General features: G+C 35.0%; 1 protein-coding gene across 1 annotated transcript in view; it reads right to left on the minus strand.

The window, feature by feature from the left end:
- Hcrtr2 (hypocretin receptor 2) overlaps positions 1-13,384 on the minus strand; it is a 93,877-nt gene that overhangs the window by 13,055 nt on the left and 67,438 nt on the right. The window contains exon 4 of the mRNA XM_034509161.2: positions 9,503-9,618. Coding sequence (XP_034365052.1) covers positions 9,503-9,618 — 116 coding nt within the window. The remainder of the gene's footprint in view (positions 1-9,502; positions 9,619-13,384) is intronic.

The raw sequence follows: 13,384 nt of genomic DNA on the forward strand, positions 1-13,384 counted from the left end.
TATTTTAAATTATTTCTGTGTTTCTGTCTCTCTGTCTCTCTCTCTCTGAGTGTGTGTGTGTGAGAGAGAGAGCACATGCCAACAGAGACTGAAGGTGTTAGTCTTTCTGGAGCTGGAATTACAGACAGTTGTGAGCTCCTTGGCATAGTACTGGGAACTGAACTTGGGTCTTCTGTAAGAGTACAACATGTTTTTAACAACTTGCCCATCTCTCCCACCCCAAGACCTTAACTGAAATCTGAGATCTTTGAGCAAAACATAAGGAATTTACTTGAAGTTAAGGGTATAAGCACAAACTTTTTTTTTTTTTTTTACCAGAACTCCAATGACAGAGAATAGTCCTATGAATCAAGAAGTGGACTATGAGAAATTTAAAAGTTTCTATGCAGCAAGGAAAATTATCAGCAGAGCAAAAGATATACCATAGATTAAGAAGAAAGTCTTTGCCAGCTATAACTCACACAGGGGGAGGGTGTGGATATATAGAATAAATAAAGCACTGTAATGTTTAAATACCCAAGCCACAGAACTGCCAGTAGATAAATGGGCTAATGAAACAAGCAGCCAGTTCTCAAGGGAAACACAAATGGCCAATAAATGTTTTCAGAACTGTTTAACATCCTCAGCTATAGACAAATGTAAATTAAAACGATTCTAAGATTCTATCTCAACTCTATTGGAATGATTACTGTTTTAGTTTGGCTTTCTATTGCTGTGATGAAATATTATGACAAACAAAACAAAACCCCTAACAACTTGAGGAGGCTAAGTCCCCATGAGGATCGCAGACCATCATGCAGGGAAGTGAGGGTAAGAACTTGAGGCAGGCACTTGAAGCAAGAACTGAAGGAGGGGCTGGGGGGGGGTGGTGTGCTGCTTAGTTTGCTTCCCATGGCTTGCTCAGTCTGCTTTCTCATGGCACACAGTGCCTTCTGCCAGGAGTTGCATACTTATGATGAGCAAGGTCCTCTCATATCAGTTATCAATCAAGAAAATGCACCACAGGCTTGCCAACATCAACAGACAGTTGGTGGGGACATTTCCTCAGTTGAGGCCTTCTCTTCCAAAATGACTTTATCTTATGTTGACAAAAACCCAGTTAGGACTGTCAAAGTAACTTTTATTCACCAGATGTAATTGTTTCAGAGGCTTGTTGCTCAATAATCTCACCCTTTCTAGTTCTTTCTGAATTGTGGCTTGCTGGTTCAAATTAGCTGTCTGACTCCTTTCTAAGGTGACTGATTTAAACTGGTTTCTCTTGGCTTCTGACTGAATTGCTCTGTTTGGCCTCTAACTCTGGCAATATGTTTTTTTTGTTGTTGTTGTTTGTTTTTCGAGACAGGGTTTCTCTGTGTAGCCCTGGCTGTCCTGGAACTCACTCTGTAGACCAGGCTGGCCTCGAACTCAGAAATCCGCCTGCCTCTGCCTCCCAAGTGCTGGGATTAAAGGCGTGCGCCACCACCGCCCGGCGGCAATATGTTTTAATCTTCTGGCTCCTTCATATTCTCTGGCTTATTCTCTCTTCACCTATGTTTAGCTTCTTTTCTCCCTGCAACCTGCCTCTGTAAAACTGCCCCCTCCTTCTTTCCCTCTCTCTGCACTGCTCTCCTCACTGCCTGTCTTGTGATAGTTGAACATATACTATCTCTGACTCATTGTATCAAATATTTTTCTGATTCACCCTCAGTTAGACATCACTTTCAAACACCAGTGTTTCCTCTACGAATTAACCTTACCTAATTGTTAGGGATTGAAGGAATTAATGGAGTGTCTGCAATCCATCCAGAGGGATTAAAAGTGTGTCATTCCAGTCAGATCACACTGACCTAGAAGGTCTTTGTATGTAATCTGTTGCCAGAGCAGCCATGTTGATGGATTAAAATTCATTTACATCTGACAACTACCATCAAAAAAAAACCCAAACGACAAAAACCAAAACAAAAGAATATCAAAACCAAAAACAAATGACAAGTGTTAGTGAAAGCGTGAGGAAAGATGTGTTCTTATCCACCGTTGGTAAGAGTGTAAACTAGTATAACCACTATGGAAGTCAGTATCAAGGTTTCTTAAAATACCCAATTCTAACTACCATATGACTCAGGATAGCAAAGGATTCTGTATTTTGTCACAGAAGTGATTGTTGCACATCTGTATTTGCTGCTGTACTATTCACAAAAACAAGGGAAAGGAACCAGCTTAGATGTCCATCATCATCATCAACAACAAAATGGATAATGAAATTGTGACTCATATACAGAATGGAAACACACTCAGGGGTTAGGAAACATTAACTTTGAAAATTATGGAACATGGATTGTACTGGCAAGTGTTATACTAAGTGAGGTATTGCAGTCAGAAAGACAAAATCATGTGACTCTTCACTTTACTATTCGTAGAATTCTGGTTACTCATTCTGTTTCCTAATATAGGTTTGTTCAAATTTTCTAATTTACATTTGCCATTTTGGTATTTTTGAATATGCATATATTACCTATTTTGTTTATTTCTCTACTAGTATTTTATTATTTGTGTTTATTTCTCTATTAGTATTTTATTATTTTTATTGTTTTCTACTATGCCATCTAAATTTTATTGTCTTTCACTAGATATTTTTAACATCACTCCACACCCCCTTCATCTATTTTTTAAGTTATGTATTTATACATTATAAATTGAATTCTTTGTTTTATTATTTTACACAATTATATTTCAGTCTGGATACAAATAGAAAAGATTACAAACAAAAATATCTTTACAGTAAATTCTTTTTTTCAAGACAAGGTCTCACTATGTAGCCTTGGTTATTCTGGAACTCTCTTTGTAGACTAGGCTAGCTTTGGATGTGGAGATCTGACTGCCTCTGCTCCCTGGGTGTTGGGATTAAAGGTGTGCACCTCCACTGCTTGGCAGTCAGGCACTACTTGTACTTGTGCTTTTGATTTCCTTATGGAACTTGAAGCATTGCCTTCCTGCATCTCCTCTTCTTTTATGACCTTCTATCCATTTTCTCACACTAGACTAATTTTTATAACTCAACATCACTGCATGAATTCTAAGGACTCTAAAAATGTGGTAAATAAAAGGTAAACGGGGCCCAGGGACACAGTCATAGTATGGAAGGCCTTTCAGCCTTTGGAAAGCTAACATCCTGTCTGACTTCAGAGTATATTGCTGTTTAATCTTAAAGCTTTACATAGTGTGAGACATGTAAGTGCTTAGTAATATTTTTGGGATGCATTAACAGAAGTTTACATAGTAACCAAGATCTGTTATTGAATTCTTAGTACTGGATTGAACGCTAAAGTATGCACAAGTAGCCAAGCGAGTCAAGCTTCAGAAGTTTCTGAATGAGAGGCTCTTGAGAGACTAGTCTGTCTCATAGCCAGTGGATTCTTTGACTCATATTGTCAAGGAAAGCGAAGTCTACTGATTCGAGCAAGACTATTAGTACTTTTAAAATGATTACTAAAGTTCTTAACAAAGTCAGACAAGGACACACGATTTGCTCACTAATAACTTTACACTTGCTAATTCAAAAGTGCAAAACAGAATCCATGTATCTTCATAACTTTAAGCAAATAGGGTAGGCCCTTCTCTTCATGGCTCTCTTGACGTGGCCCATGGCAAACACAATGCCTGACAATTTGTTTAGAGGCAGTAACAGTTAGAAGCCAAGCGTTGATCAAGCAGAGTTCTATTTAATTATCCATCTGGGGTCAATTTACTTTATTACAGCTGTAAAGTGGGCTCAGCTCAACTTGCCAATTTCCATTCCAATCTGCTTTTAAAATGTTTTAGTCTCACAGTTCAGGCATTTCACTGCAAATCTTGTGAATCATGTGGATAGCACTAAATGAGACATTTTGTAAAAAAAAAAAAAAAATGTAGATCATTTCTAAGCCTGTAATACAATTTGAGCCTATTTTTAAAGGTTTGGAAATTGAGAAATATATGTTTAAATAATAAAAAAAAGTACATTGTTCATGATTCAAGAGTCATTTGCACAGCAAAGAACATTTTTCAAGTCCTTTCTTTGTGCAAGGTAAAAGGTAACAGTTGTCAGCACAATGATAACAACACAAATTATGTATCACACGTAAGAGTTTTAACAGTCTATTACTTTTTAAGCAAGTGAATATGAAAATATATGTAAAACTACATAAAAGCATATCTTGATGTTTAATTTGATCCTCAGAAACTCAATGTACACTTAGAACATGTGTATATCTGTATTATACATTAATATCTTTTCTTCTTTGAGAAACTGTCATATTTTAATTTTTCTAAAGCATTCGTCAGAATGGCAGAGAAGTCAATTGCTACATGTCCTTACTTATTTAAACTCTCACTAGATTTTTTTATGTAGTAGTTGTTTAGGCATGTGATGATTAGAAGAATACAAAGACTTAGGCTATTATGTACTATTTATCCATTAATGGCCTAGAGGAAACAGAAGAGTCATTATAAGGTTGTTCTAAAGCCCCCTGAAGAAATTTTTTTTTTTAAGATTTATTTATTTTATGTGTATGAGTACACTGTTGCTGTCTTCAGACACACCAGAAGAGGGCATCAGGCCACATTATAGATGGTTATGAGGAACCATGTGTTTGCTGGGAATTGAACTCAGGACCCCTAAAAGAGCAGTCAGTGCTCTTAACCACTGAGCCATCTCTCTAGCCCCAAGGAAGTTTATTTTTAAGAATGTTATTCAGTCAAAAGATATGCTAGTCAGTTAAAACATGGGTAGGCTATGAGTTTCATCCTCTAGTATGAAAAGAAGGAGGAAGAGGGGGAGGAGGAGGAAAAGGAGGAAGAAGAGGAAGAAGAGGAAGAAGAGGAAGAAGAGGAGGAGGACAAATAAAGGTCACAACAATTTAACACATGCTAATGTAGAACTATAATCAGACTTACTGGAAAGTCCAGCTAACAGCATAGACTGCTAAGGTACCTTATTCAATGATACTTTAAGGATTTTTATTCAATAATACTAATAGTATTAATAATAATAATAATAATAATAATAATAATAATAATAGTATTTCAATGATTTAGGTACTTAATTCGTCTAATAGGTATGATTTTGTGAGCTGTACGATTTTGTGAGCTGTACATATCTAATGTAAACATGATGAAAATGAGGCTGGAGATGTGGCTCGGTGGCTAAGAACACTGGTTTCTCTCAGAGCACACATGTGGTAGCTGACAATCTTTTGTAACCCCTATCCCAGTAACTCCTACCCAAGATATATGGTGCCCTCTTTTGGTTCCCACAGGTACTGTACACACACAATCCCCATACATACACATACAATTGAATAAAATAACAATGATCGAAGTCACAGGAATTATTGATAAACTTTGTGCAACTACCAAGTAACATGCTCAGAGTTTAAACTCTTGCATTCTTGCCCATTTTTGCATTTTCATGGTGTGATATTCCATATCATCTACTTTCAACTTGTGAGGATATCCTTATGGTTCTGTGATTTGTGCCTTTTGTCAGAGAATACTGAAATATCTGACTTCGGGGGGCAATGGAAGATTACAAGATGTAAGCTCATAACAGAAATTTCGAGTGGTGGTGGATATTTTTTTCCCAGCATTTCTGTCTTTACTATGATACCCAAAATGCCATGTCCCAGATAGCATCACTCACATAGTCTGGTGGAACAGTAGTTAGAGCCCAACACTGACATGAGATGGGAGTGAGACAGAACTGTTGCCGAGAAGAGTATATACATCTTGGATAGTATATAACCTAGTAAAAGCTGATGCAATAGCACACACGAGGAAATGGGGTGTTACAAAAACAAAACATCCTAGAGTAAGTGGCATTGGCTTTAGGACAGGTAGAAAATCTGAGAAAACACGTTGCTGGGAATTAAATGCATCATTGCTTATGTCTTACAGTGTTTGTACTCGTCTTTCTTTGTTTTGATTAAAAGATTTGGAGAACAGTATGTGACTTACCTTGACTACTGGACACAAAAGGTCACAGAAGTTGTAATATATATATATATTCTGTATGTATATATATATGTGTGTGTGTGTGTGTGTGTAAATATATGACTATATAGATATAATGAAAGGAATCATTAAAAATCTCACCTTGCGTTTGTGTGCCCATTTATATTCAGTTACTTATGCTATGCTCAAAGAACTCATAGTTTATTATTTAGAGTTTATTTATTTAAAACTTAGCCAGTAATATGCATTTTAGCATATAACATGAGTATATACACTTACAAAACTTATGCTTTAGGAATATTTTTGGACTTGACAATTCCATTTTCTAGTATCCTCAGTGTTTGGAGTTTTAAGCGTGCAACTCCCGTGTGTGCTCAAAGAGGCCAGAGCAAGAAGGGTGCTGGGTGACTTACTTGATCTGTTGCCTGACTGGCTTGAGACAGCATCTCTCACTGAACGGGAAGCTCACTGATTTGGCTAGTCTGGCTGGCAAAATAGTGATTACAGATTGCTTTATGAATAAAATTTAGTATAAAATACAGATCTAATGTATTCAGTTCTGTTATGCCTCAAGTTATTGTTGCTAATACACTAGTATACAAAAACTGACAATAATTCTCTATAAAGTATATGGTTTAAAAAATCTTACCTTGTAAAAATAGAAGAAAAAAGAAAAACTAGGACTTATACAACATATATGCCTAGAAACTGTAAAAGTTGTTTGTTTCCAATTAGTGAAAGATGGTCTTGAAAAGATGGTTTGAATACCAAGGGTTGAAGAAAATACAAATGAAGACTCATCTCCAAAAACCAAATGGGACATTTTAATAATTTACTATTTTATAACCATATATATTATAAGCACATATATGCTTATAAAATAGTAAATTATATGTCTGTATATAGATATAGATATATTTATATAAGAGTTTAATGTTTTATTTGGAGTTGCACAGGAATAATCCTCCCAGAAGATGTAAATTGCAAAATAAAAAGCCTATTGCCAAGTACTGAATTATTAGTCAGAGGAGTCTCATAGAATACCCAAAGCAGTTGCAATTGCTTTGCTCTTGTTTTCTACAGATTTTGATGGTAAGACACTATTGATGACAATGCTATACACTTTGATACAGAGAAATAAAGGTGGTGTTGAGAGAGAAGGTTCCTTTCTGTTAGCTAGTTTTCATAGCATCAGAAGATATTACGCAGGTACTGGGGGAGAAAAGTCATTACCAGCCCTTACTCAGCTACAGTAAAGGCAGGTATTTCAAGATACAGTTATGAGTGCCACAGTGGCATGAATGCTAGGTGGATAACCAACCACTTTCTGATTAGAATTTTAGGGGAAATTTTAGCAAAATGATAGTTGTTGATTTATCCTTCTCTGAGCCGACTAGCCCTGGATTCTTGCCAAGGTTTATAATATCAGATATGGTATTTCTAAAAGAGGAAAGTTATGGAGTATGACTTTAAATACAATGTTCCTGAATCTACAACCACAGATTAGTGTAGGTCTCCCACCTTTACAGAGTACTTTTTCTTTTGCTGTGAATGGCAGTTAATGCAGAAAGTTGCAGCTAGCTAAAGTGCCCAGTACCTGTGGAGTACACAGTCATGAATGGGACATATTCATCACACACACTCTACTCTCACAATTCACAGACCCATGGAAGAGGAACTGGAATGAAGAGATTTCCCAGATATTGGGAAAAATGGGGGAAAATAGCATCTTCTGGAAGCGATGGGTCCACTATACTCATGAACTCACAGCAGCTATGGTGGCCTATATAAGACATACACAAGATCAAGCCAATCAACATTCCATTGTGCAGGTAGGAGGGGCTCAGGGTCTATCTGAAAGGCTAGAAAGTTGGTAGGTGATTAGTAGGAGTGGAGGTTGGGAGAAATAGATTTTCTTTGAGTGTGTGGCTCTTGATGGGTCAACCATGCTTCATTGGATGTCCTCAAGTCCATGAGTACATGAGAAGCACAAAATTGACTCAGTTGATTATAAAAAGAGGATATGACTTTGCAAGATCTAAAGATCTGGGAGGAATTAGGGAGAGGGGTTGCAGGTAAACATGATTAAAATACATTGGATATTGAATAAATATGCAAAATTCACATATAATAGAAACATTTCTTTAAAAGAAAACAAATGGAATTGCCTTTAATGAATTAAAACGTTCTCAGTAAGTTCTTTCTCAATACAAATTTTTAGACGAAGGAGGCCAACAACCTGTTAGTCCACAAACTTAAAATCAAATAAATGACTGTACTGGCCATAGTTATAGAGAAATAAGAAAAAAATGCACCCTTATCATGTTATATAATTTATTAAACAACATTAGATGAGCTATATCCACTCGGCATATTTACAGTTCTCCACATTTGCTGATTTTTTTCAACTTATCAAGATTCAACTTAAAAGTTCCTATCCTGAGCTTAGAGACCCCACATCACTCAGCTCTAGGATCCTGTATTTGTATTAAAAAGTTGTTTTCATTGTATACCTGATTATACCTCTTCTATAGCCTGAAATTACTGCTCACATGAACTAGTGGTTTAATTTGAAAGATGGTACACAAAAAAGTATTAATATATGACAAATGAATCACTGGAGTGACTGAAATCTCATGGATGTTACCATTTTCTAATTTAAAATTTATTAGAATTCAAAATCCTTCAAAAATTTTTTTCTTTCTCCTTTTTTGGAGTTTATTTCATCTTATATCTTACAGTACATTCTGAATGGTAATCAGGACAGGAAATCAAACATGAATATGGAGGCAGACACTGAAGAAGAGGTCATAAAGGAATAGAATTACTATCTTGTGCAGACTGATTTCTTATTCCAGGTGTTCAGGGATGGCACTTGCAATAATAAATCATCAGTCAAGTAAATACTCAGTGATCTTTTGCCTACTGGACAATCTGATGGAGACATTTTTCCAATTAAAGTTTCCTTTTTCAGTTTGATTCCTGTTAGACTTTATTTGATAAAAAACAAACGAAAGAAAGAAAGAAAGAAAGAAAGAAAGAAAGAAAGAAAGAAAGAAAGGAAAGAAAGAGAGGGAGGGTCTCAATAGATGGCTTAGCAGCTAAAAACACTGGACTGGCAGCATTTCTTTTTTGGATCCAGGTTTGGTTCCCAGAATCCACCTGGTTGCTCTCAGTTATCTGTAACTCCCTTCAGAGTATTTAGTTCCTTCTTCTGACTTCTGAGAGCACCATGTACAGGTAGTATGCAGATATGCATGCAGACAAAATTCTTAAATGTTACTCCCAGACAAAATATAACTTAGTTAATTATTGAGGTTGAGAGTTTATAGAAGTGTAGACTTCTTAAGGCAGAATCTAAGACATTTGCTAAATATCAGTAAAACAGTTAAGAGATATTTTCACATCCAGAGTCTCACTATGTTAGAACAAATAATCCTGTGTTAGAAGTGTTATATTAATTCAGTGAATTTTAAAATTTGTTTTCATATACATTCTAAAGAAAACTCAAACAAAATTATTTGATATTACTTACCTGTCGGCACCAGAGTTTACGGAATATTTGGAGATAAGCCAATACCATAAGACACAGAGGCGCCATGTACGTCACCAGAAAGAAGCAGATATGGTACATCTTTGGGTAAACTTCACCTGAGATGAGAGTTAAACAGTAAAATATTCCATTAAAAAATTAAATGACTAAATCCATGTTTAAATAAGAGCTAAATATGAATACAGTTCACTATGCTTATTAAAATGTAAGTTTCTCCAATGATGGGACCAGTTGTGCTCTTAAATATAAATGCAAAAAAGTTGGAAAAGTAAATACAATCAATATTTGTTTTGTTGATTTATTGTCAATATTCCTATATGTGTAGCATTCATACATATGTTTGTAATGAAATTGAGAGCTTTAGGGATTTCACAGTTAATTTTTTATCTGTGTTTTTTATGTCCATCTCACTTATTGGTAATAACTACATTTAGGATTGTAGTGATTTTCTAGTCATTAATCCTAAACACAAATATATCTATCACAATGTTAGCATTTATTAAACAATAAGTTAATCACTTAATTAATGCAATTAAGCCTAACAATATTTCCGTATTTCTCCTAAATGAGTTTTATAAATAATAAATCAGCAATTAGTTATAATTCTAACTGAATGCTAACAGAGTAAAGCAAAGATTTCACTTCATTTTTGCTTTTTCTTTCATTTTGCTTCCTTCTAAAATTACATATTTTATCTTAAAATCAGTGCTGGTATTGATGAGGTGATGATTTAAATAAAAATGACCCTCATAGGTTTATTATATTTGAATGCATACTCAACAGGGAGTGACACCATTTGAAAGGATTAGAAGGATTATGAAGAATGGCTTTGTGTGGAGAAATGTGTTACTGAATGGGGAGTTTTGAAGTTTAAAAACCCCATCCTAGGCTCGGGCTCTCTTTCTGTCTATGAATATAGCTCTCAGCTACTTTTCCAGCGCCATGTTTGCCTACATGTGGCCTGTGGCCATGCTCCCCATCATGGCGATAATGGACTAAACCTTGGAAACTGTAAGTAAGGCCCCAATGCAATGTTTTCTTTTATAAAAGTTGCCTTTGTCATAATGTCTCTTTACAACAGTAGAACATACATCTTCTTTTCTGGAATTGATTGAATCTAACAGTTTTGAGTCTAATTTTTTTGTATTCTTCATTCTGAAATTATCTTATTTCTCACTTTTTTTTCTGTATTGTATAGATGGTACATAGGCTTTTGGGTGGAGTAACATCATTTTAAGGTGTCATTTTTAGATCCTTTCTGGGTCAGGAGACACTCATACACCTCATTCATTTCTAATTTCCTTTCAAGTTTATCTTGTAAAAGAGGTCATTATAAAGAGTTATAGAGTTCAAGTATTGGAGTAGTAGCTGATAACATTCCCACTGGAAGTGCAGCAGATTGAACAGCATTTGCTGGACCAATTTCAAAGCAACTAGAAGGTCACCCAGCAATTCCCAGGGACCTGAATGGCTTTGATCTTTTATTTGTCTTAAAAAGTATCATATGTCACGTGTACTACACACATGTGCACACACACACACACACATACACACGCAGAGAGAGAGAGAGAGAGAGAGAGAGAGAGAGAGAGAGAGAGAGGTTTGAAGCTCATGCACACTGAAGCTCTAATACTTGTCTCAGACTAAACTGAGATGGAGGAAAGTAGATTTGATTGCTAACATTTTTTCTGCTACAGTAGTAGATACCATTACTGACATAGCAATTTGGAGTTTTGAATGGATGGAAGGAAGGAGACTTTTTTTTGGTAATTTTGTAAAAGTGGAAAAATTAATGACTGCCTAGTAGGTATATATTATGATGAATACTTATGCAGAAAAGTTGATCAAACAAAATTATATTCTAAGAACAAATGTGTTACTGGTGAGGTTATAATAGATAATTAGGGAAATGTAATGTCTTAAAAATCTGCTTTACATTCTCAGATTAAGAACTAGTTGCAAATTCAAATATGGTACTGAAAATTTAAGTTGCATGTGTTGAAAATATCCTTGAATATTTCACTTGATAGTAATCACTATCTTCACTATATACTTATAAAACTTATAATCTAGAATATAGCTACATAAAGCTTGTGTTGCTTAAGCACTGCCTAAGTCAGAAAGTGGCATTTTGCAGTCTGGTGACTATACATCTGTGTCCTAGGCAGCAGATGTTGCTCAGCCAATAGAACACTTGCTTATCGTGACTTGTTAGTGATCTCTAGCAGTGCACAAAGCTATGTGTAGTAGTACACATCTATCATCACAGAGTCAGGGAGAAGAGGCATGAAGTTTAAGATCATCCTTGCCTACATAACAAGTTTAGTGCCAGACTGGGCTAACATGAGTACTTGTTTCAAAAACAACAACAAAAACAACAGCAGCAGCACCAGCAGCAACAACAACCAGTATCTTTATTCAACTGATGGAAGGCAGTATCTAAATAAATTCTTGTCTGTATGTATCTATAAATCCATATCTATCTATCTATCTATCTATCTATCTATCTATCTATCTATCTATCATCTATCTATCTATCCATCTATTTATCTCTATTTATCTTCTTACCTATTACTATCTCAAATCAAGAAATCAGAAACAAATATGGATATTTATGATATCTTTGAAATCAGAGATTAAAGAATAATATTCTTTAGAAGAGTTAAGGCACATTGTCCACCAGGATATTTACCTAATTATACAAAAATTACATTTTCCTCTGTGATACACTTGTCAGGGACAAGTATGTTAAACATAATTTGCCAATATTCAAATAGACAACTTATAAACTTAATGAATATTTTACAACTGTTTATTAATATATATATATATATAAATATATATTAATAAACTCATAATGAGTCAAAAGCCATAATTACATTGATCATAAGGAAGGTTCACTCTATTTTTCTTTTGTCAGATCATCAAAGTACATTTTGTTAGATCCATGAGGAGAGGTATAATCAATCTACAATATTAGCTGACTCTGTGACTTATTCCTGAAATCCTAGAATTCATGAGGCCTAGGCAATAATAATATATTTGCTAAATCTTGGGATTGAGGACAGCCTGGGATTTAGAGTAAATTCTAAGACAGCTTGGGTTACAAAAAGAGTTTTAAGATAGACTATGCTACAAAATGAGTTCAAAGACTACCTTTGGCTACAATGAGACTCCCTTTCAAATACAATTCTAATGTCTTGAACAATATTTGGTGGACATTTATATTCATAAACATTTGATCGAGGCATGATCAGATGATTATTTCTTGAAGTGAGTGTTAAAATAAGTAACTTTCTTTAAATAAAGCTTTTATTAAGGAACTTAATATTCACTTGCTAGCCAAGGAAGTATGAACATAATTCTGGAAATTATAAAGTTTTATAAATGTGGGAGAGGTTACAGAGCAAACAATCAACATGGATAACAGTGTAGTGCAACAGGAATTAATTTAGTAGGACACACCCACATTGTATGTTAAAGTGAGCAGCTCAGACACACATGTACCTTGTGTTATTTTCTGTTGGAGGGATCTGGTTTTTTTGTTTTTAAAAAACATGAACATGAAGAATATGATCATTTTGAAAACACTGGTCCCTGCATGGTCTCCCATCCTTCACAATACTGCTGTTTAGAGAAATTCCAGTCATCTTGTACCATGTATGAAGGATATTTATTTGCATGGCTTCCCAAAATGATTTGATAGACAACAGACCAGTGGGAGTTCTTATATGCTATCATTTGATAATTAAAACAATACCATTTATTTTCATAATCCTATGTTTATTAAATTTAGGAGATAGGTTAAAAAATAAGAATCACAGATAATAAATTAATCTCAAATAGAAGATACTGTATTCTACA

Source organism: Arvicanthis niloticus, chromosome 7 (assembly GCF_011762505.2).
Source record: "Arvicanthis niloticus isolate mArvNil1 chromosome 7, mArvNil1.pat.X, whole genome shotgun sequence".
In the NCBI taxonomy this organism is placed as follows: Eukaryota; Metazoa; Chordata; class Mammalia; order Rodentia; family Muridae; genus Arvicanthis; species Arvicanthis niloticus.